This window comes from Scheffersomyces stipitis, chromosome 1 (assembly GCF_000209165.1).
Source record: "Scheffersomyces stipitis CBS 6054 chromosome 1, whole genome shotgun sequence".
Taxonomy (NCBI): Eukaryota; Fungi; Ascomycota; class Pichiomycetes; order Serinales; family Debaryomycetaceae; genus Scheffersomyces; species Scheffersomyces stipitis.
Window position 1 is genome coordinate 167,258 of NC_009068.1, and position 20,364 is coordinate 187,621.

Genomic DNA, 20,364 nt, shown 5'->3' on the forward strand with positions numbered 1-20,364 from the left:
GGTCTGCCCCTTTCTGATATCTGTAGAGTGACGCTGGTTCGAGCTGGAAGTCCAGGGGCACACTGTTAGCCAGCATTGTGGATTCAGCAGTTTCTTTCTTGCAGTCCCTTTGACAGGTTCACTATTGTGCATTATGTAAAGCGATGCAAGAGGGGACTAATTATTTGAAGACGTAATTAACGGGCTGCCGGTAATTACAGATTCTGCGTAATTGAAGTATTGTAGAAAAAGACAGCAGCCGCATACATTTCAGGGCACGTCTCCTCGATCAGGAATTAATGATTCGCCGAATAGTCTTGGAAATGCTACAATTTGCCAAAAGGAGACTACAGAGACCAGTTTTCTGAGGTATTCCTCAGACAAGACATTCCGGATATGGAATACCAGGCTGGAGATTCTATGGTAGGTGTTCCATGGACATGCTGGTATAGTTGTACAGTATAAAGCCAGGAAATAAGGTATTTAGTTTGCAGTAGCCGAGAGGTCTACTTTATAGACCTACTAAATTCTCACTACTGTAGGTACAAAAAATCGTGCGCCTAATAATGCACCGAGATCTGCAAGCTCAGATCTCTGCAACCGTGGCACGTGATTTGCGCGGACAATTACCACCGACGCGATATTGCCCGAGTCTGCGGCACTGGCCCGCTGCGGATGTGTGCTTCCCGTAGATGAGAAAAGTTTTGGATAAATACAGAGATCTGTTTGTCGGTCAGACGTCTTCTACTTAACGCTGCTGTTAGTTCGTCTGTGTGATTCTACTAGTCTGAGTCTTTATCAGTTCAGTTGTAGTGTGAGTTCTGAATTGTTCTAATTGTTAGTTCATTGAATTCATAGTTCTTATAGTAGCTCATCTAATATGTTACGTACTGCTGCTGTTCGTCCTCTTAAGGGCGGTGTTGTCATCGCCAGAAGAGCCATGGCCTCGTCCAGCGACTTGGTCAGCATCGAATTGCCTGAATCGTCGTTTGAAGGCTACAACTTGGAGATCCCCGAGTTGACTTTCGAAACCGAAAAGGAAACCTTGTTGAAGATGTACAAGGATATGATCATCATCAGAAGAATGGAAATGGCTTCAGACGCCTTGTACAAGGCCAAGAAGATCAGAGGGTTCTGCCACTTGTCTGTTGGTCAAGAAGCCATTGCCGTTGGAATTGAGAACGCCATTACTCCTGAAGATACTGTCATCACCTCTTACAGATGTCACGGTTTTGCTTTCATGAGAGGTGCTTCTGTCAAGGAAGTTCTCGGAGAATTGATGGGTAAGAGATCTGGTGTTTCTTATGGTAAAGGTGGTTCTATGCACATGTTTGCCCCAGGCTTTTACGGAGGAAACGGTATCGTTGGAGCTCAAGTTCCATTGGGTGCTGGTTTAGCTTTCTCCCACAAGTACAGGGGACAGAAGGCTGCTGCCTTCACTTTGTACGGTGACGGTGCCTCCAACCAGGGACAAGTTTTCGAAGCCTACAACATGGCCAAGTTGTGGAACTTGCCTTGTATCTTTGCCTGTGAAAACAACAAGTACGGTATGGGTACTGCTGCTGCCAGATCCTCTGCTATTACTGAGTACTACAAGAGAGGTCAATACATTCCTGGTTTGAAGATCAACGGTATGGACGTTTTGGCTACCTACCAGGCTTCCAAGTTTGCCAAGGACTGGGCTGCTCAAGGCAACGGACCATTGGTTTTGGAATACGAAACCTACAGATACGGTGGTCACTCCATGTCTGACCCAGGTACCACCTACAGAACAAGAGAAGAAGTGCAACACATGAGATCCAGAAACGATCCTATTGCCGGCTTAAAGGCTACTTTGTTGGACAAGGGCATTGCTACCGAAGAAGAAATCAAGTCCTATGACAAGGCTGCCAGAAAGTACGTCGACGAACAAGTCGCTGCTGCTGAAGCTGACGCTCCTCCTGAAGCCAAGATGGACATCTTATTCGAAGATGTATATGTCCCAGGATCTGAAATCCCAGTGTTGAGAGGCAGAATCTCGGACGACTCGTGGGACTTCAAGAACAAAACTTTCTTGAACAAGGTCTACTAGAAAAGAAATATAGACGCACATAAATATATCATAGGCAGGAGTCTCTTGTGACTGTAGAGTTAGGAATAAAAGAGAAGATATATAAATAATACGAGAAATGTAGTGACGAATAAATATATAGAAGTCCATATTGCAAGCAGACTGTTCACTTCACGTCTCGAGTGAAAATCATGTATGCAGGATACTCCAGAGAGATGAGATTCATTCATATCGAAATATCATAGACAACCAGTATCTGTTTCTTTATTGTCTTATATATAAAAAGTTATCAATTGTATCATTACATCCTTGAATCATGTCAGGTTCGGGAGAGGCAAAGCTGAACCAATACAGTTACGATGAGATGTCTAACAAAGTGATTCGTAACTCACACAGGCCGCGACAAGATGATGAAAAGTACAATCCATCTTCATTGATTGGACACATTTCCGTTCTGGAAATGGGGAGTCGAGTTTCAAAAGGTAGCAATAGCGACAGAGAAAAGAAATCAAGCTCGTTGGTGAAAAAGTCAGCAAATTCTGGAGAACCCAAATCCATTGCACAGTATACTTCAGCATATGAGAACATTTCGTATCAGCCTACGAATGAAGAAACGGGACACATATTCGACCTCTTGATGGCGGAAGTGCGACAGGTCTTGCCTGATTCAAACCACGAAGTCGTTCTATCAGCGTCTGACGCAATTTTGGAGATTTTGAAAGAAAAAGACCTGACTGTAGGAGAGAAGAAGAAACAGATAATAGAGCTTATAGACTATCAGATTTCTGACGTTCAATTGAACGAGTTGATAAACTTATCGAACCGAATTTATGACTATGATATCGGCCATGTTGATTTAGAAAATACTGCTAACGATGAGTCTCCTGACGAGATCGTAGCGGTAGAGTTTGACATGAGTGATGACGATGGAGAAGTTGAAGAGGACATTCCTGAAGAAATAGAAAATGATCACAACAATATAATAAATAGAGAAGAGGAAGAGAATGACTCTCAGGCATTAACCAACGAAGTTATAATAGCCGAATCTACAAAGAAGGAAGCAGAAGATTATACACTTTCGATAAAAGATATCGATGAGTACTTCCTACAACGGAGAATACTGAAATTATTCGACAGTGCAGATGCTGCCGAGAGTCTGGAAAAGGCAAAGGAAGTCTATAAGATTATGATTGACAAGGATGTGTCTGACCGAGACTTAGAGAACGAGATTATGGAGTTGATGGATTATGACCATTTTGATTTCGTCAGACTTTGCATAGAAAACAGATGGAAGATTGTATATAGAATACAGCTATTGCAAGCTGAAGACTCCGATGGAGAAAATAAGCTATTTGAGGAGATGAAAAAGCTTGGATTATCTGACTTGGTAGCCGAATTTGTCGAAGGAACACAAAAGAAACGAAGGCTCTCTGAGGCTGAAGATCCGACAAAAGGTAAAAAGATTAAAAGTGAAAAGAAAACAAGAGAACCAAAAATTGTTGATTTGGATGCTCTTTCATTTGACCAGGGTTCAAGGTTGATGACCAATACTTCAATAAAATTACCCCAAGGATCGTATCAACAGAATAAGAAATCATACAACCTGATCTACATCCCACCACCTAATCCTCCGCCTCAGGAAGAAGGGGAGAAACTAGTCTCTATAGAAGACTTACCACAATGGGCAAGAGTAGCATTCCCAACTACAGAAACAACCCATTTAAACAGAGTACAATCCAAAGTGTTTCCAGAAGCATTCCACTCGGACAGAAACCTTCTACTTTGCGCTCCAACTGGTGCGGGTAAAACCAATGTAGCCATGTTATCTGTGCTCAGGACAATCAACAACTATAGAAACGCAGAAACAGGAAAAATTGACCTTAAAAATTTCAAAATAGTCTACATCGCACCATTGAAAGCTTTGGTTCAAGAACAAATGCGTGAATTCCAAAGAAGATTAACTTCCAATTTCAACCTTGTTGTCAACGAATTGACAGGTGACTCCAGCTTATCAGCTCGTCAGATCCATGAGACTCAGGTCATTGTCACGACTCCTGAAAAGTGGGATGTAGTAACAAGAAAGAATGATGTTCCCTACGTTAAACTTGTCAGATTAATAATCATTGATGAAATCCATTTGTTGCACGACGAAAGAGGGCCAGTTCTTGAGAACATTCTAAGTAGAACTTTGAGACAAGTAGAAGCTACGGCTGAGCCTGTTAGACTTATTGGACTTTCTGCTACCTTGCCTAACTACAAAGATGTTGCACAATTCCTCAGGGTTGATCTTCAAAAGGGTTTGTTCTACTTCGATGCTTCGTACCGTCCTTGTCCTTTAGAGCAACAGTTTATTGGTATCAAGGAAAAGAAGGCCATCAAAAAATTAACAGCCATGAACGAAGCCTGTTACGACAAGTTGCTTGAATGCATAACAAAAAAACATCAACTAATCATATTTGTACACTCTAGAAAAGATACTTTTAAGACAGCCAAATGGCTCAAAGACAAATTGGAAGAAGATGGAAAGTCGTGGAATACTGAAGTTAGTACAGCAGAAATCTTGAAACAAGAGGCCAATGGTTTCAAGGATTTAAGTTTGAAAGAAATAGTGCCAGGAGGAATAGGAATTCACCACGCTGGTTTGATCAAAGGGGAAAGGAGTGTGGTTGAAGATTTGTTTGCTCAGGGCCATCTTCAAGTTCTTGTTTCTACTGCTACGTTAGCGTGGGGTGTGAATTTGCCTGCTCATACTGTTATCATTAAGGGTACAGAAACTTACTCCCCTGAAAGAGGAACCTGGATTCAATTATCACCTCAGGATATTTTGCAAATGTTGGGTAGAGCTGGTAGACCTAGATATGACAAAAGTGGAGAGGGTGTTATAATTACGTCACAAGATGATATCCAATACTACTTGGCCATCCTCAACCAGCAGTTGCCCATTGAGTCGCAACTAATGAGCAGATTGCCTGATAGTGTAAATGCTGAGGTTGTTCTTGGTACCATTAAATCAAGAGAAGATGCTGTGAGCTGGCTAGGATACACCTATTTGTACATTAGAATGTTGCAAACCCCAGCATTGTATCACGTCGGTGCTGATTATGGCGATGACAAGATACTTTATGAGAGAAGGGTAGATTTGGTACACAGTGCTTTGACTATTCTCCATGAAAGCAAGTTGATCATTTACGATGAACTTAGTGGAAGCGTTAAGTCAACCGAGCTAGGGAGAATATCATCGCACTTCTACATCAACTACGACACAATTAAATTGTACAACACTCAATTGAAGTCGTGGTTTTCTGAAATCGAGATCCTCAAAGTTTTCGCTTCTTCAGGAGAGTTCAAGTTCATTCCTTCAAGACAGGAAGAGAAATTGGAAGTGGCCAAGTTGATGGAAAAATGTCCTATTCCTATCAAAGAAAGACCCAATGAGCCACTTGCGAAAGTAAACATATTGTTGCAGACTTACATTTCCAACTTGAAGTTGGATGGATTCGCGTTGATGGCGGACATGACATATATCTCCCAGAATGCAGGTCGTTTGCTAAGGGCAATGTATGAAATCGCTTTGAAGAAAGGTTGGTCCTCGGTTTCGAAGACTCTTCTCAACTTTTGCAAAATGGTATCCCGTCGAATGTGGACAGCCAATTCTCCATTCAGGCAATTTGGAGCGTTCGTTTCCAAAGATATTGTTAAAGCAACAGAAAGTTCACATTTACCTTGGCTAAGCTACTTTACTTTGGATGCCGCTGAGCTTGCCGAAGCAATTAACTTTAAGGGTAATAGTGGGAAGGCATATCAGCTCTTGCAGAAATTTCCTAAGCTCTCTCTAAGTTATTACTGTCAACCAATTACTTCAAGTTTGGTCAGAGTTCAAATCGAAGCCATCGCCAACTGGGAATGGGACTATGAAATACATGGCAATTCCGAGAGTTTCGTAGTCCTTGTTGAGGATTGTGATGGCGAAAAGATCCTTTACGCAGACAAATTGGTTATCAACGAAAAGTATGCTGGCCGCGAACATTTGATTGACTTTGTTGTGCCAATTTTGGAGCCTGATCAGCCGGCTTACTTCGTCAGCTTGATTAGCGAAAAATGGATACAAAGTGAATGGAAGATTCCTATTGTTCTTTCAGATTTGAGATTTCCGAAGAAATTCCCTAGTTTGACGGAGCTGATAAAATTGCAAAATGTTCCTACAACATCTTTGAGGAATCCACAATTTATCGAATCATTTGAATTTTCTTATTTCAATAAATTCCAATCTCAGATTTTCCCAAATTTATTTGGAAGTAATGAAAATATCTTCATTGGAATATCTAAAGGTGGTGGTAAAACTGTTTGTGCCGAGCTTGCAATTTTGAACCATTGGAATGAAGCTGGTGGCCGCATAGTATACTTAACACCAAATAAGAGCAAGATCGAAAAGCTTGCCAGGGTTTGGACTAAAAAGTACAACAACTTAGAAAAGTCTGTTTCGAAACTATCTGGTGAAGTTGCTAAGGATGTTTCTGTTCTTGGATCGAACCATTTAGTTCTTGCTACTCCAGTACAGTTCTATCGTCTTTCTAATCGTTGGAGACAAAGAAAAGCAGTACAAGCAGTCGATTTGATAATCGCTGATGATCTTCACACACTCGGTGCAAACCGAAAAGGGTCTATGTACGAAGTTGTCCTTGCAAGAATGAGATTCATTTCTGCTCAGAAGCAAACGAACTTAAGAATTGTAGCACTTTCTTCTTCGGTTGCTAATGGTAGAGACATTGGTGAATGGCTTGGATGTGCAAAGAATAACATATTTAATTTTGATCCGAAGGAAAGGTTCAATGAAATCAAGGAAATTGAATTACAAGCAAGCAGCGTTGAAAGAAAGGATTTGGTAGTTTCTTCATTTTTAAACCAAACATATGACTTTTTGAAACTTGACTCAGAAGGAAAAAAAATTGTCTTTGTGCCATCAAGAAAGCACTGTATTGAAATTGCAATTGAATTTGTACAGAGAGCTAGTCTTGACAATTTGCAATTGTTGAAAGTCGAAATCGAAGACTTGAAGCCATATTTAAAGAGAGTAACCGATGAAACTATTAAAGAGATGCTTTCATATGGGGTTGGCTGCTACTACGAAGGGATGAATGCCACGGATAAGGTGATTGTGGAAAAAATGTTTGAGAATAATGTTCTCAGTATTCTTTTGGCCGCAAAAGAGACATCCTCATACGCCCCAGCTGCAGATGGCATAGTTGTTCTAAGCACGCAGGAGTACGATGGCAAGGAGCATCGTTATATTGACTATTCTGTTAATGACATATTGGAGATGGTAGGTTGTTGCAAGAATGGTTTGATCAATCAAGGAAATGTATTGATTCTCACCAACGAATGTAAGTTGAAGTTCTACAGCAAGTTTTTGAATGAGCCAGCTCCTGTTGAAAGTTATGTACCTACAATGGTCCATGACTTATTTCTCAGTGAGATCAGTTGCAAAACATTCACGTCCAAACAAGATTGCATGGATTGGTTTACATTTACCTACTTTTACCGTAGATTGCAAATTAATCCAAGTTTCTATGATGCAAAAGACACTTCTCAATTGGGCATCTCTGAATTCCTTTCTGAAATGATTGAATCTACACTTTCAGATTTGGAAGGTGCCAAATTGATTGAATTTGAAGGTAATGAAGGTGATGAAGATGAAGAAGATGAAGAAGATGAAGAAGATGAAGAAACGATTGTTCCTTTGAATGGCGCTATGATAGCTGCTCATTATAATGTCCTGTTCAATTCTATGAAGTTATTCGCTGGTCTTGACAACCGTGTGAAGTTGAAGGGTATTTTACAGGCCATCACGTCCGCTGAAGAATTTGAGTTGATTCCTGTCAGATATAATGAGGACAGTATTCTTTCCAGAATCTATAACAAGGTGCCATATAAGGTAGATGATGAAAATTATGAATCTCCGTTCTTCAAAGCTTTTATTCTCTTACAAGCGCACTTTTCCAGAATCCCACTTCCAGTTGATTTACAAATCGATCAAAAGATTGTATTGAACACCATCTTGAACTTGCTATATGCATGCATTGATACACTTTCTAGTGAAGGTTACTTGAATGCTATCAATGCTATGGACTTGTCACAAATGGTGGTTCAAGCCGTATGGAACAATGATAGTCCTTTGAAACAGGTTCCAAACTTCACCAATGACATCCTCAAGAGATGTGCAACGTATAAGGTTGAAACAGTGTATGATATCATGTCTCTTGAAGATGATGAAAGAGACGACGTCTTGCGATTGGAGGGGGATAAACTCAACCGTGTGGCTGAGTTTGTCAACAAGTATCCTAACATAGACATGACCTACGAGCTTGATGTTAGTGAACCAATTGTCGCCAATGAGCCCAAGCTTATTACCATTAAACTTGAAAGAGATGAGGAGTTGGATGACCTAGATGCAATTACCGATTTCTATCCTGGCACCAAGGCTGAAGGATGGTGGGTCGTTATAGGAGATGCTGCTACTAAGCAATTGTATGCGATCAAGAAGACGACCATCAAGCAGCAATCACAGCAATTGCAGTTGGAGTTCACCGTTCCTACTGCTGGCCACCACGAGCTTACGTTATGGTGTATGTGTGATTCGTATGTTGATGCTGATAAGGAGGTTGGATTTAGCGTAGATGTAGAACCAGAGGATTAGTTATAGAAAGAGAGCAATCTAGTACAACATTGCATAGTATCAAAAAATATAATAGACAGAACATATTACAGTATAGCAACAGAAAAAAGTACAATAAAGAATGGTATATAATAAAACTAGAGAACCAGAGAAGTAGTTTGTGGTATTTATGTATTCAACTCTATCATAAAGATCTAGAATAGCTCAGTACATATTTATATAATCATGTGATATGCAAATTGAGTTGCAACCATTTCCAGATTTGTCTCGAGGACAAGTGACTCACAATAGTAGTTCGCAATTTAAGCAAAGAAATGCCAACCACATTATACCCAAAAAAGTTGTAAAAGAGACTCAGAATGGTGAAGAATACTCAGCTTCACATTTTCAAGCATTTTGGCCCACTTGATTTACTCTACCATTTTCATAACTTTAAGCATGTGCCCATATTACTAGATTCCAAACTTTTGCACCCATGCCGCAATGGTGACTAACATTCCTGAAAATTTTTGGTGAGATCGAGCCTCTATATAAGCATATAGAAATATCCGATATTGAAATATGAATATTGAAACTTCAACAAACCCACAAACTCCACAGTAACTTCTACCCTTCAGGTAAGATGACTTCCGCCAACAAGAACATCTTGACTCCGTACATCAAGTCGTTGTTCATGGAGCCTCCCAACTTGACTCCGGCAGATTTGGCAACGGTGTTGCGATGCATCTTCAAGAACATACCCAGCGATATCCAATCAGCTGCGTTCTTGACAGCCCTCAGAATGAGAGGCTTGGACCAAGAGTCAGAGTACATCTCAGCAGCAGTACATACTGTGTTGGAATTTTCCAACGTAATTCCTCCAGAATTGGTGGATTCGCAGGGCTATATCGACATTGTAGGAACAGGAGGTGATGGCCAGAACACTTTCAACGTCTCAACTTCAGCTGCTATCGTCGCTGCCGGTATGGGGTTGCCCATTTGCAAGCACGGCGGTAAAGCTTCAACGTCTACTTCAGGTTCTGGTGACTTGCTTCGCTCGTTAGGCGTCAATTTGATGAATGTCAATGAGGTGACCACTCCTGAAATCGTCAAGAGATCCAACTTCTGTTTCCTCTTCGCTCCAGCATTCCATCCGGGTATGGGCAAAGTCGCAAATATCAGATCACACTTGGGGATCCCCACTATCTTTAACATCTTGGGTCCGTTGATCAATCCGATCCCACTCAGAGCAAGAATCTTAGGTGTGTACAGCGAGAAGCTCGGAGAAGCCTACGCACAGGCAGCAGCCATACTAGCCAAAGAAAACAAGGCTCACAAGAGAACTATGGTCGTTTACGGTGACATTGGGCTCGACGAGATTTCACCTATAGGAACCACCAAGTTCTGGATGATTGAAGAAGATGGTAGTATCACCAAAGGAGTCTTACTGCCACGTGACTTTAACTTGCCGGAACATCCATTGAAGTTTGTCAAATCAGGCACTCCCACGGAAAACGCCGAAATACTATCGCATATCTTACGTCAAGACAGTGACCTCTACAAAGTATCTGCACGCATGAACCATCCCCTTGTAGACTACATTCTCATGAACAGTGCTGCTGTAGCTGTTGTTGCTGGCATTGCCCAGACTTGGGCGGAAGGTGTGGAGTTGGCCAAGGACTCCATTCTCAGCGGTGCTGCATTGTTGGCATTGGAGAATTTCAAGTCAGCTGTTGACGACTTGTCTGTTTAAAAGATAGCTTATTTAAGAAAAGTAGAGTATAGCCAGTATAGAGTAATCTAAATTTCTAATATACTAATAGAAATATTTAGTAGAACACTAAACAGGAATACACTCAATGGCAACGTCTCATAGACTTAATCTTGAATTTAGTACATCTTCCAATATACCCATGTTCACTTACATTAGTCCTAGCCACATTCATATTCGCTGTTGCTCTACTATACTTGATTGTCTTCCATTTGCACCCAAATCAATCAGCAAATATTTTTCTGAAGATTCTGCATATTTAGTGTGCCAAAAATGTCTGTGCGCGTTTGTTTACTTTTAAAATTTATATAGCATCAAGATTTAATATTTGAATCCATCAAATTTCACTTTTCTCTTCTTTCTTCACAACATTGCCATGTTTGTGAGAAACGCATTAGTAGGAACGCCTCTACGTGGCAATAAGAGTCATGACAATCACGGTCAAGAATTCACTCCCATCGGTAATCGTTCGCGCTACCACTCGGATGTACTCACAGAAAACAACACTATCAATAAGTTCAACAGCACCAGCAAAAGCAATAACAATAATAACAACAACAACAATATGAGACGGCTTTTTGAGCCAATCACAGAGTTTCCTACCAATGGAGACGGACGTATGAGTCCGCTGTTTGACATGACAATGGACAACTTTGAAGCTGTTACCTCGTTTGACCAAAGTCCCCGTAGATATGAGCCAGAAGCAGCCAAAAGCACCACTGTCAGACATATAGATCCAGCTGCGGTGCTTCCGCAGAATTTCATCAACAACAATGGAGTGTCGCTGATCAAAGAGCTGGAAGAGCGAGTGAAGGAGCTTCAGACAGAGAATATCAAGATGAGGATGAGGATACTTGAGCTCCAGAAGATGCTCAATGGCACACCCGAAGACCAACAGCAGCTTCTTAACAACAACAACCAGCTCCGTAATGATGTGTCAGACTTAATGGCACGTATCGCTGTTTTGGAACAAGAAAATGCCGAATTGCGTAGCCTGTCAAATAAGGAAAATAGCAACTACGACTATAATAAGGACCAACAGCTCGCGGAGTACAAGCTTCTTATCCAGAGAAAAGGTGATGAGCTTCTCCAGAGTCGTCGGCACATCGAGCAGTTGGAAAAACGGCTCGATTCCAATTATGATGCAGAACAGCACCAGCGCGAGTTGGTGTCAGAGCTTGAAGCAGTGAAAAGTGACTACCGTTCTGCCATGGATACGATTTCTGAACAGAAGTTGATGATGAATGAACTCTACAAAGATGCTTCTCATAGAGAAGAAGACAATAAGGAGCTCCAGCGTCAATTAGATGTATTAAAAGAACAATTGAATGCTAATCATGCTCAAGGAGAAGACAAATTGAACGACTACCTTAATGAGCTTGAGCAGGCAAAAGCAACAATCAACCATTTACAACACGATTTGGAACATGTAGAGCGTGAACAATCGCAATGGAAACGCAAGCACGATGACATTGAGAATGAGTTGAAAAGATACGAAACTGTAGAACACGCATCCAAGAAAGAGGCCGCTGCCACACTTCACGATTTGCAGAGTTTACAAGCTAGATTGAGAGACTATGAACGAGAACTGGAACATAAAGAACAGCAATTGCTGGAAACAAGAAGCAAATTAGATGAAGCCAGACAGAAACTACGTGGTGTAGAAGACCAATCGCATGCATCTAGTTCTGAAGTCAGATCGCTCAAGAGAGAACTAGCTGATTTACAGAAAGAACTACAACAAAAGAATGAACAGGAGTTCAATCTCAAGCATGAAGTCAAGAAGTATGAGTCTCAAATCGGGGCCCTAACTAAACGTGCCAAAGAGTTAGAACAGAAATCAACTCAACCACTCTCGAACACTCGTTTGATAGAGCTTGAAGAGCGGGCTAAATTCTACGAGCAGGAGTATGACCTCTTGAGGGAGAAAGAACAATCTACTTCACTGAGAGCCAATGAATTGGAAGTCAAGCTTTCAGCATGTGACGAACAGATTCTAAACTTACAACAAGAAAACTCTGCTTTAGAGAATAGACTAGAGCTTGATTTGGCCTATAAGAGAAGCAACTCTGGAAGAGAGCACGATCTGTTGGAGGCCGAAATAAGAAGACTTAACAAAGAAAACCAGTTTTCGAAAGACCGGATAGAAGTGCTTCAGTTGGAAATTTCAAAATTGGAAAATTTATTGGATCAAGAAAAACTCACACAGAAATCAGTGTCTAATCAGAAAATTTTGGAAGCTCGTATTGGACGTTTAGCATCTGAAAAGACGGAATTAGAAGAACTTGCTGATAATTACTATAACAAGGTTCATGAATTGAACGATCAAGTGCTCCGCTTGAGAGATGAGTTGCAGTCTCAATCGTTGAATGCTAATAGCTGGGAAGACAGGGCTAGAACTTTACAGAATGATCTCAATGAAAGAGAAAGGATGCACAGCTACTACCAAAGTCGTCCTCAAGAGAATTCCGGCAAGGACGATTTGACTGCATTCTTGAAGTCCAAAGCAAGCAATGACGATATAAAGATACGCAAGTTAGAGTCTGAAATAGAGGCACTTAGGAGGGGCCATGATTCTGAAAGTAATCAACTCAAGAATAAAATCAGAAGCTTGGAGAATCAATTGACCCTTGAAAAAGATTCCAGAAAGAAGATGGATACTGATGGAAGACCGTCTGCTGTTCAGGCTCTTTTAGAATTGCAATTACAAGAGGCAACTAGACTTTCTGACGAACTCTCGAAACTGCTATCGGATTCAACAACATCTAAAGAAGATGCATTGAGAAAGTTGGAAAGATTAGAGAAAATAAACGAAGAGTTGGTGGATCAGATAACGTCTCTTGAAGCTGACGAAAAGGCTGCGCAGCTCAAAAGCAGAAGCCTTGACGGAAAGGTTAGAGACTTGACTCAAGAATTGTTGAAGGTAACATCACATTGCAAGAAGCTTGCCAACAAAGTAGAGGAGCTCGTTCAAGACAAGGCTGTGCAAGCGAAATTGGGACAATTGAATATCAAGAGCGACAACGAAGTTGCCAGGTTGAAGTCTTCTAATGCTCACTTGCAGAGGAGGCTTGAGTCTTTGAGCAAGAAGTTCGATGTCGGTAACGAATCTGACAAGGTGATTGTTCTTGAAAACGAGTTGACCTACTACAAGGCAAGGCTCTACGACATTAACCTCAAGGCCAATGATTTGCAATTGATGTATACGTTTCTGATTAATTCCATACGAAACTCAGACAGGTTGATAAAGGACGATATCTACAAGTTGGTTCAGTGTGGAATCTATCCTGACTACTCTTCAATGAAGTTGGAAAAGTTGAAAAAGGGGAAAACTATAACCTTCAAGACTGTGGCCACCTTTGTGCTAGCAGCTGTAAGAATGAAGAGAAGGTTTGAGAGATCAGAAAAAAGAAAAATCAAGCTTTCTGAGTTGAAGAGTGAGATCGAAATAGGTAAAATAAAGGCTTCTCCTTATTGAATTATGGTTTTCATTTCTATTCATGAATTATTAGACTATAAATGTACAATTATATTAGTAATACTGACGATGAAGTAATTAGCGGTGATGTTGTAGTAGTAATGACGTATGGTTTGTAGCTCAACGATCTACACAATAATGTTAGTTCGTGAGGTTTGTAACGTCGTAAGTATCTGTATGCCTCATTTGCATGACTTTCAATGCTTCAGTTTTGGGTACTGATTTACCTCATTATTCTTGTAATGGGTGTTTGGAAACTTTTATCGGTAGATGTTTGTCTGGTTCTTCCTACTCGTGGGGTCTGCACAGCCGCAACTCCTGCTTGATTGCCATACCCTATTGAGTTGGATCTGGCATTGAAAAACGTATTGTTGGCTCCTCCTGGAAGATCTGATGTCGAGTTCAATGAGATATCTCCATGGTGAACCCCCATTATGCTATCATTAGCCATATCAGTCGGTGATAATATATCCATTGTGTTGTCGTTCATTGTGAACCCATTAGAAAGATAATCTGCTACTGTGAAGCCGTTTTCTCTTTTGACGATATCCTCGCCTCCATCGGCTATATCTCCATCAAAATGCTCATTACTTTTCGTGTACATCGATCCTAGTATAGTCTTATCAACCTGTTTGTTAAGTGAACTCGATTCGTTGAGAAACTTCTCAAAAATGCCAAAGTCATTCCAGATCTTATCCTTCAACAATTGTCGATTCTTGTATGCCTTTGCTCCATATGTGGCAGGCTGAATCGGTATGGCCCCATCTTCCTCTTCCTCTAACAAAAGCTGAGGGAACAAATTGGCTGTAGCTTCTAGCAACTGCTGTGTATCAATATCGTCAAATGGAATCGGGTCATCCTGCCACTTCTCCATGTATATCACCTGATTGGGGTCATCTATATGGACATACGAATAGGTGGAATCTCTGGTAGACATGTTAGTGTAGAGAAGATTATCTCTAAAATAATCAATATGAATTAAAGGAAAACAAATATTGGTATATAGGAAAGTTCGCGCTACCAATATTTATATCCTGGGATTCCTACTAATGAAGCCCATGAAATGATTCCTGTTGTGTTTTCATTTGTATACAATATATGCTTGTATTCTGTGAGACGAAGGCTGTTGCTGATTATACAAAACTGTCTTTCCTTGAATTCAAGCACATTAATCCATAATCGTTCCAATTTAACTATTTTTCGCAGCCATTAATATACATGTATTGCTACTAAATCTATTTATGCAGTGGAAGCCACTTCACACAATCCCTCGAATAGGGTGGGCTTCATTTTCAAAACCTTTTTGTCGTAGTTGGACGACTTGACCAATTTGAACGAACCAGTCCCTATGCTCATGCTTTGCCCCAATATAATACATTCAGAAACACCTTCGATCTTGTCGCTCTTCATGAAGAAGGCTGCATCAAACAAGTGGTCGGTGGTCTTTTCGAAAGATGCCAATTGTAACACCGAATCTCTCATCTTACTCAAGCCGAATCTGGTGATACCCAATACTTCGCCCTTGTAAGTCATCACATCACCCAAAAGCTGGATGTGACGAGGATCGACACTCATCCCGTGATTACTCATGGTGTAGTCAATTTCCTTGATGATGGATGCTCTAGCAGCTTCAATTCCCAACACTTCAAACACCTCAAGAACATGGTTGGTGGTAGTCTTGGTGCCTACAATACCGTCGGTACTCATAACATCCTTCAAGCCATAGCCTTCAACCAACAATTCCTTCTTGCCGTCATCACGAATGTTGATAACAGCACGCATGATGTTGGGCAACCCTTTGATGCAGATGTTGGGTAACGATCTTCTGAGTTGTTGCATTCTGAAGAACAACTCGTTTGCGTTGGAACCATTCTTCAAGGCATCTGCCTTGCTTTCTCTCAACGTTGCCAACACGTTGACTCTGTCTTTTCCAGAAACTGAGACATCTCCAGGTGAGATTTTCAACTTAGGGGCATTGTGTATGGCTGTGACGATGTCGTCGATCGTCAACTCGAGCTGCAACTTTTCAATAGTGCTCATGTCGATCTTGATAGACAAGTAGGCCATTTCGTTCTTGTATACATCTTCGATGAAGAACGCAACATCCTTCAACAACGTTTTCTCGACTCTACCCTTTACCACACGGGCTGCGATCTCGTCGTCATCGTTGACCAAAACGGAGTTGATGATAGGTGTGGAAATCGTCTTGGAGGCATTGATAATTTCCTTAATACGGGGAACACCCAAAGTGACATTCATAGAGGCAACACCAGCGAAATGGAAAGTCTTCAACGTCATCTGAGTACCAGGTTCTCCAATAGACTGTGCACCTATAGCACCAACAGCAGTACCTGGCTCAACCTTGGCCTTGGAATATTTGTAGAGAGATTGCTCCAAGAACTTCTCAATGGTTTTGGAAGAAATTTTGAGAAGTTGATCTACAGCATTAACTGCAGATTCGTCAGAATCAAAGAGTATATCTTCACTGTCTGGTCTTGTGAAGAATGTACGCAATCCTCTATGCTCTCTAATCTGGGCAAGTTGTTCGGCCTTGTCAGTAACGAAATCGCGAAGCGACTGGTAGTAAGCTCTTTCAGCATCGTTCTGGTCAATGTACTCTATCTTGTCGAAATCTTCTTCTGGCAATATTTTGCCTACGTTGTCATATCTGATTAATCTGTCTTCCAAAGGTTCAAGGATGGAATTCACCAAATCGATGATTTCGTAAGGAAGGAGGCTCTTATCTTTGATGTTGAAGGTAATGTTGAAGGCGTGGTCCCATTGACGTTTGAAGTTGACCGGTCTGGCATCCCCTTCCATGTCGTATGGATCCAAACCGTCTCCACCGTATGTGAATTGTACAATACCATTTGAGGAGTTTCTAACTGTAGAATCGTACTGCGAAGACAAATCTTCCAATGACTTCATCAATCTTCTTGACATGTACCCAGTTTCAGCAGTCTTGACAGCAGTATCAACTAACCCTTCTCTACCAGAAATGGCGTGAAAAAGGAACTCCGGTGGTGTCAAGCCACTGTAGAATGAATTTCTCACAAACCCCTTAGACTGAGGAGTCTTGGAGTTCTTCGTGAAGTGAGGCAAAGATCTATCTTGGAACCCATCAGGAACACGATTACCAGAAATAATCTGTTGCCCGACAACTGCAACCATCTGTGACACGTTCAAAGTGGAACCCTTGGAACCGCAAGTGGCCATAATGAGTGGAGCATTCAACGAGTCAAGCTCTCTAATACACACTTCACCTACTTCTTCTCTAACCTTCGAAAGCAAACCGGAAATCTTAGCTTCCAAAGTCTGTTCCTCATTACAACCAGGTTGAGTTTCTAACTTACCTCTGTGATACAAGTCAATCAATTCGTCACACTTCAAGTAAGCCTGTTCTACCATTAATTCTTTCTTTCTTCGCAAGTCAAAGCCAGGAGTGACATCGTTGATACCAATCGAAAAACCACGGTTACCCAAGAATCTGGCACACAACTTGGCCATTCTGTTCATGGCGGTAGCTGCTTCTTCAGGGCCATAGTCTCTCAAGATAGTATAGAAAACGGAATGCTTCTTACCATCTCCCAATAACGACTTGTCCATGACACCAGCCAAAACCTGGGAACCTCTGATAATGACAAAACCATCATTTGGTGACATTTCGCTTGGCAATCCTTTTTCCGGAGGAATGAAAGTTTTGCATTTAGCGTCCAAGTTGATGACAACATTAGACTTTTTGTTTGGTTTGATCAACAACGAGAATACCTGCTTACCGGTCCAGAGCATTACTGGCTTGAAGATTGATGGAGGCGGAATGTCAAACTGTACATCAGCATCCGACATCATACTCAAGAGCTGAACCAACGAGGCTCGATCAAAGAACGAATCCTTGTGCGAAATCAAGTATGAACCAGTGATAAAATCCTGGGTAGCAGCAATGATCGGTTCACCGGACTTGGGAGTCAAAAGATTATTTTTGACCCCCATTAAGTTGATGGCTTCAGCACGAGCTTCCTCTGTTTGTGGCACGTGTAAGTTCATTTCGTCACCATCGAAATCCGCATTATACGGAGTACAAACACATTCGTTCAATCTGAATGTTCTCCAGGGTCTGATTTTGGCATAGTGCGACAAGATGGAAAGTCTATGTAAAGAAGGCTGTCTGTTGAACAATACCACATCTCCGTCCTCGATATGTCTTTCTACTAGATCGCCTATTTGTAAGTTTTTGGCCAATTTCACTCTGTCACCAAATCGCAAGTTTCTCTTTGCCTGCTCGTTCTGCTTCATGACATAGTTGGCACCAGGATGGATATCGGGACCGTTGACTACTAATCTCTGAAGCTTCTTCCTGTTATATCTGGTACATCTCTCGGGGTATGTCAACACTTTTGCAACTAATTCCGGTACGGCAACTTCATCAATCTTAAGATTAGGATCTGGAGAAATGACTGTTCTACCGGAGAAATCGACTCTTTTTCCGGATAAATTTCCTCTGAAACGTCCCTGCTTCCCCTTTAGTCTCTGGCAGAAACCACGGATAGGCTTGGAAGACTTGGAGCCTCCACCACCTGAAGAAGGTAAAAGTGCAGGGTTGGCAGAGTCAGAGTTGATATACATGGCTACAGACAACTGCAAGTAGTCCCATTGCTCCATCAAGTTATTGATAGAAATACCCTTTTCGATCCCGGCCTTGATCAAAGACGAAGTCCACACGATTTCTGTTAACTTGACTGTGAGATCATCTTCGTTGGACTGGCTATCCATCATGACTGAAGGTCTGATACACACTGGGGGAGCTGGTAAGTAACGCCAAATGTACATTTCTGGTCTTCCTCCTCTGGCTGGATCCAAGCCAAACAATTCACAGTCTGAGGGGGTTATCTGCTTGAATAAATTAAGCGTTTTTAGAGGATTCAAGTCATCATAGACTCTTTTAGCGAACTTCTCAAGTTCGGGGTTTCTCAGCAACACCTGGTCGAATTCCTTATCCCAGTATTCTTTTTCGGGTGTTGGCTTCTTTCCGATCCAACGGAAAGTGTCGTGTACGATTTTCAAGGCAGCAGGCCCAGCACCACTGGCAGCCTTCTTGACTACACCATTGACATGGTTACATTTGAGACACCTTCTTTGTTTCTTACACTGGTCCAAGACCTTCTTCAAAATCTTCATTCTACGCAAGTTGTCGATGTTGGGACGGCGCAAATCGGAAATAAACTGTCTCTTGGTGTTTTCGTCTAACAACACAGCTGAACAATTCTTACAGATACATTGCAAAACTTGGATAATCAGCTTGAAGTAGCCTACATGAAAAACCGGCAACGCCAATCGTATATGGCCGAAATGCCCATGGCACGAAGCCAAATTTCCATGACAAGTTGCACATTCGTTCAGATTCAGCGATATCCCCATTCTCGTATCGAGTGCCCCAGCTACTTTAGGAGTTCTTCCCTTTTCTAAATCATAGAGATCTCGTGTTTGCACCTCTACCTCACTCTGGGCCACAATGTCTTTGGCCGAAAGAGCGGAGAACTCGAGCCCCTTGATACACTTGGGCGCGATGTCGACTACCACTTCCTTCATGGCTGAGAAATCAGACTGGGTGGAAAAGATGATGGAATGCTGTAATGGTTGATTCATAGTAGAGATTTTTTGAAAAAATAGAGATGTAGTCACGTGTGCAGGTTTGGATCTGAGAAGAGGCGAGAGTTGGAAGAAAAGGCGAGAAACAATTATGAGATACGAGTTGAACTTTTAAGACTCTCAAAGATTTACTATACTTTCCTCAATTGGGATTTTATAGCTCATATACTATAACTGTAAGGGTAGTTGGACATTCTGCTTCTTCTGCTTACTGTTGCGATGATGGGAGTGTATGTAGATGAGTTTGCTCTGAGACTCCAGTTTTCTCATATGATCACGTGATAATGTCGAATTGGTGGCAATGTATAGAATAGGATAAACGAAATATGAAAACTACTATTCATGTAACTTCTCTATATCATAGTCAGCATAATGTCAGAACAGACTAACACACCAACGGAAGAAAAGGTCATTAAGACTTTGGAAGAAGACGACGAATTTGAAGACTTCCCAGAAGACGACAAGTGGACTGGTGAACCCAATTCCCATATCAACCCTTCCAACTTGTGGGAAGAGGACTGGGACGATGACGACAATCAGGACGAATTCTCTAAGAGATTAAGAGACGAGCTCAGAGCCTCGCAGAAGACAAATTAGAGGCAATGAGAAAGTTATTGTAAATTAATATGATACTAAGTTCTGAATGGATGTCCGAAATGATGGCATTTGAAGTTTGATTTTCATGATGTGATTTCCACAATTTGAAAAAAATTAGAACTTGAGTACAATCTAATCTACAATAATCCATGTCTCTGCATTATCAGTTGTATCTGATATATGCGGTTTAA

General features: G+C 41.4%; 6 protein-coding genes across 6 annotated transcripts; 4 read left to right on the top strand and 2 right to left on the bottom strand. All coding sequences in view use genetic code 12, as the record gives it.

The window, feature by feature from the left end:
• Positions 1-756: 756 nt before the first annotated feature.
• Positions 757-2,138, top strand: PDA1 (alpha subunit of pyruvate dehydrogenase). The gene has a single exon (XM_001387233.1). It carries the CDS (start codon positions 860-862, stop codon positions 2,048-2,050), a length of 1,191 nt encoding a protein of 396 aa, XP_001387270.1. The 5' UTR covers positions 757-859; the 3' UTR covers positions 2,051-2,138.
• A 207-nt stretch (positions 2,139-2,345) lies between these two features.
• Positions 2,346-8,723, top strand: BRR2 (RNA helicase-related protein required for pre-mRNA splicing; the record flags this gene model as incomplete). Its single annotated transcript, XM_001387234.1, has 2 exons — positions 2,346-7,701; positions 7,744-8,723. The coding sequence occupies 2 exons, from the start codon at positions 2,346-2,348 to the stop codon at positions 8,721-8,723; spliced, it is 6,336 nt and encodes a 2,111-aa protein (XP_001387271.2).
• A 601-nt stretch (positions 8,724-9,324) lies between these two features.
• TRP4 (anthranilate phosphoribosyltransferase) lies at positions 9,325-10,434 on the top strand (the record flags this gene model as incomplete). Its single annotated transcript, XM_001387235.1, has 1 exon — positions 9,325-10,434. One exon carries the CDS (start codon positions 9,325-9,327, stop codon positions 10,432-10,434), a length of 1,110 nt encoding a protein of 369 aa, XP_001387272.2.
• A 3,719-nt stretch (positions 10,435-14,153) lies between these two features.
• On the bottom strand, positions 14,154-14,867 carry PICST_28046 (predicted protein; the record flags this gene model as incomplete). The annotated part of the gene is made up of 1 exon (XM_001387649.1): positions 14,154-14,867. One exon carries the CDS (start codon positions 14,865-14,867, stop codon positions 14,154-14,156), a length of 714 nt encoding a protein of 237 aa, XP_001387686.1.
• A 265-nt stretch (positions 14,868-15,132) lies between these two features.
• RPO31 (DNA-directed RNA polymerase III subunit C1 (RPO31)) lies at positions 15,133-19,530 on the bottom strand. The gene has a single exon (XM_001387650.1). It carries the CDS (start codon positions 19,514-19,516, stop codon positions 15,170-15,172), a length of 4,347 nt encoding a protein of 1,448 aa, XP_001387687.2. The 5' UTR covers positions 19,517-19,530; the 3' UTR covers positions 15,133-15,169.
• Positions 19,531-19,948: 418 nt separating this feature from the next.
• PICST_34019 (predicted protein) lies at positions 19,949-20,173 on the top strand (the record flags this gene model as incomplete). The annotated part of the gene is made up of 1 exon (XM_001387236.1): positions 19,949-20,173. The coding sequence occupies one exon, from the start codon at positions 19,949-19,951 to the stop codon at positions 20,171-20,173; it is 225 nt and encodes a 74-aa protein (XP_001387273.1).
• Between the last annotated feature and the right edge of the window lie 191 nt (positions 20,174-20,364).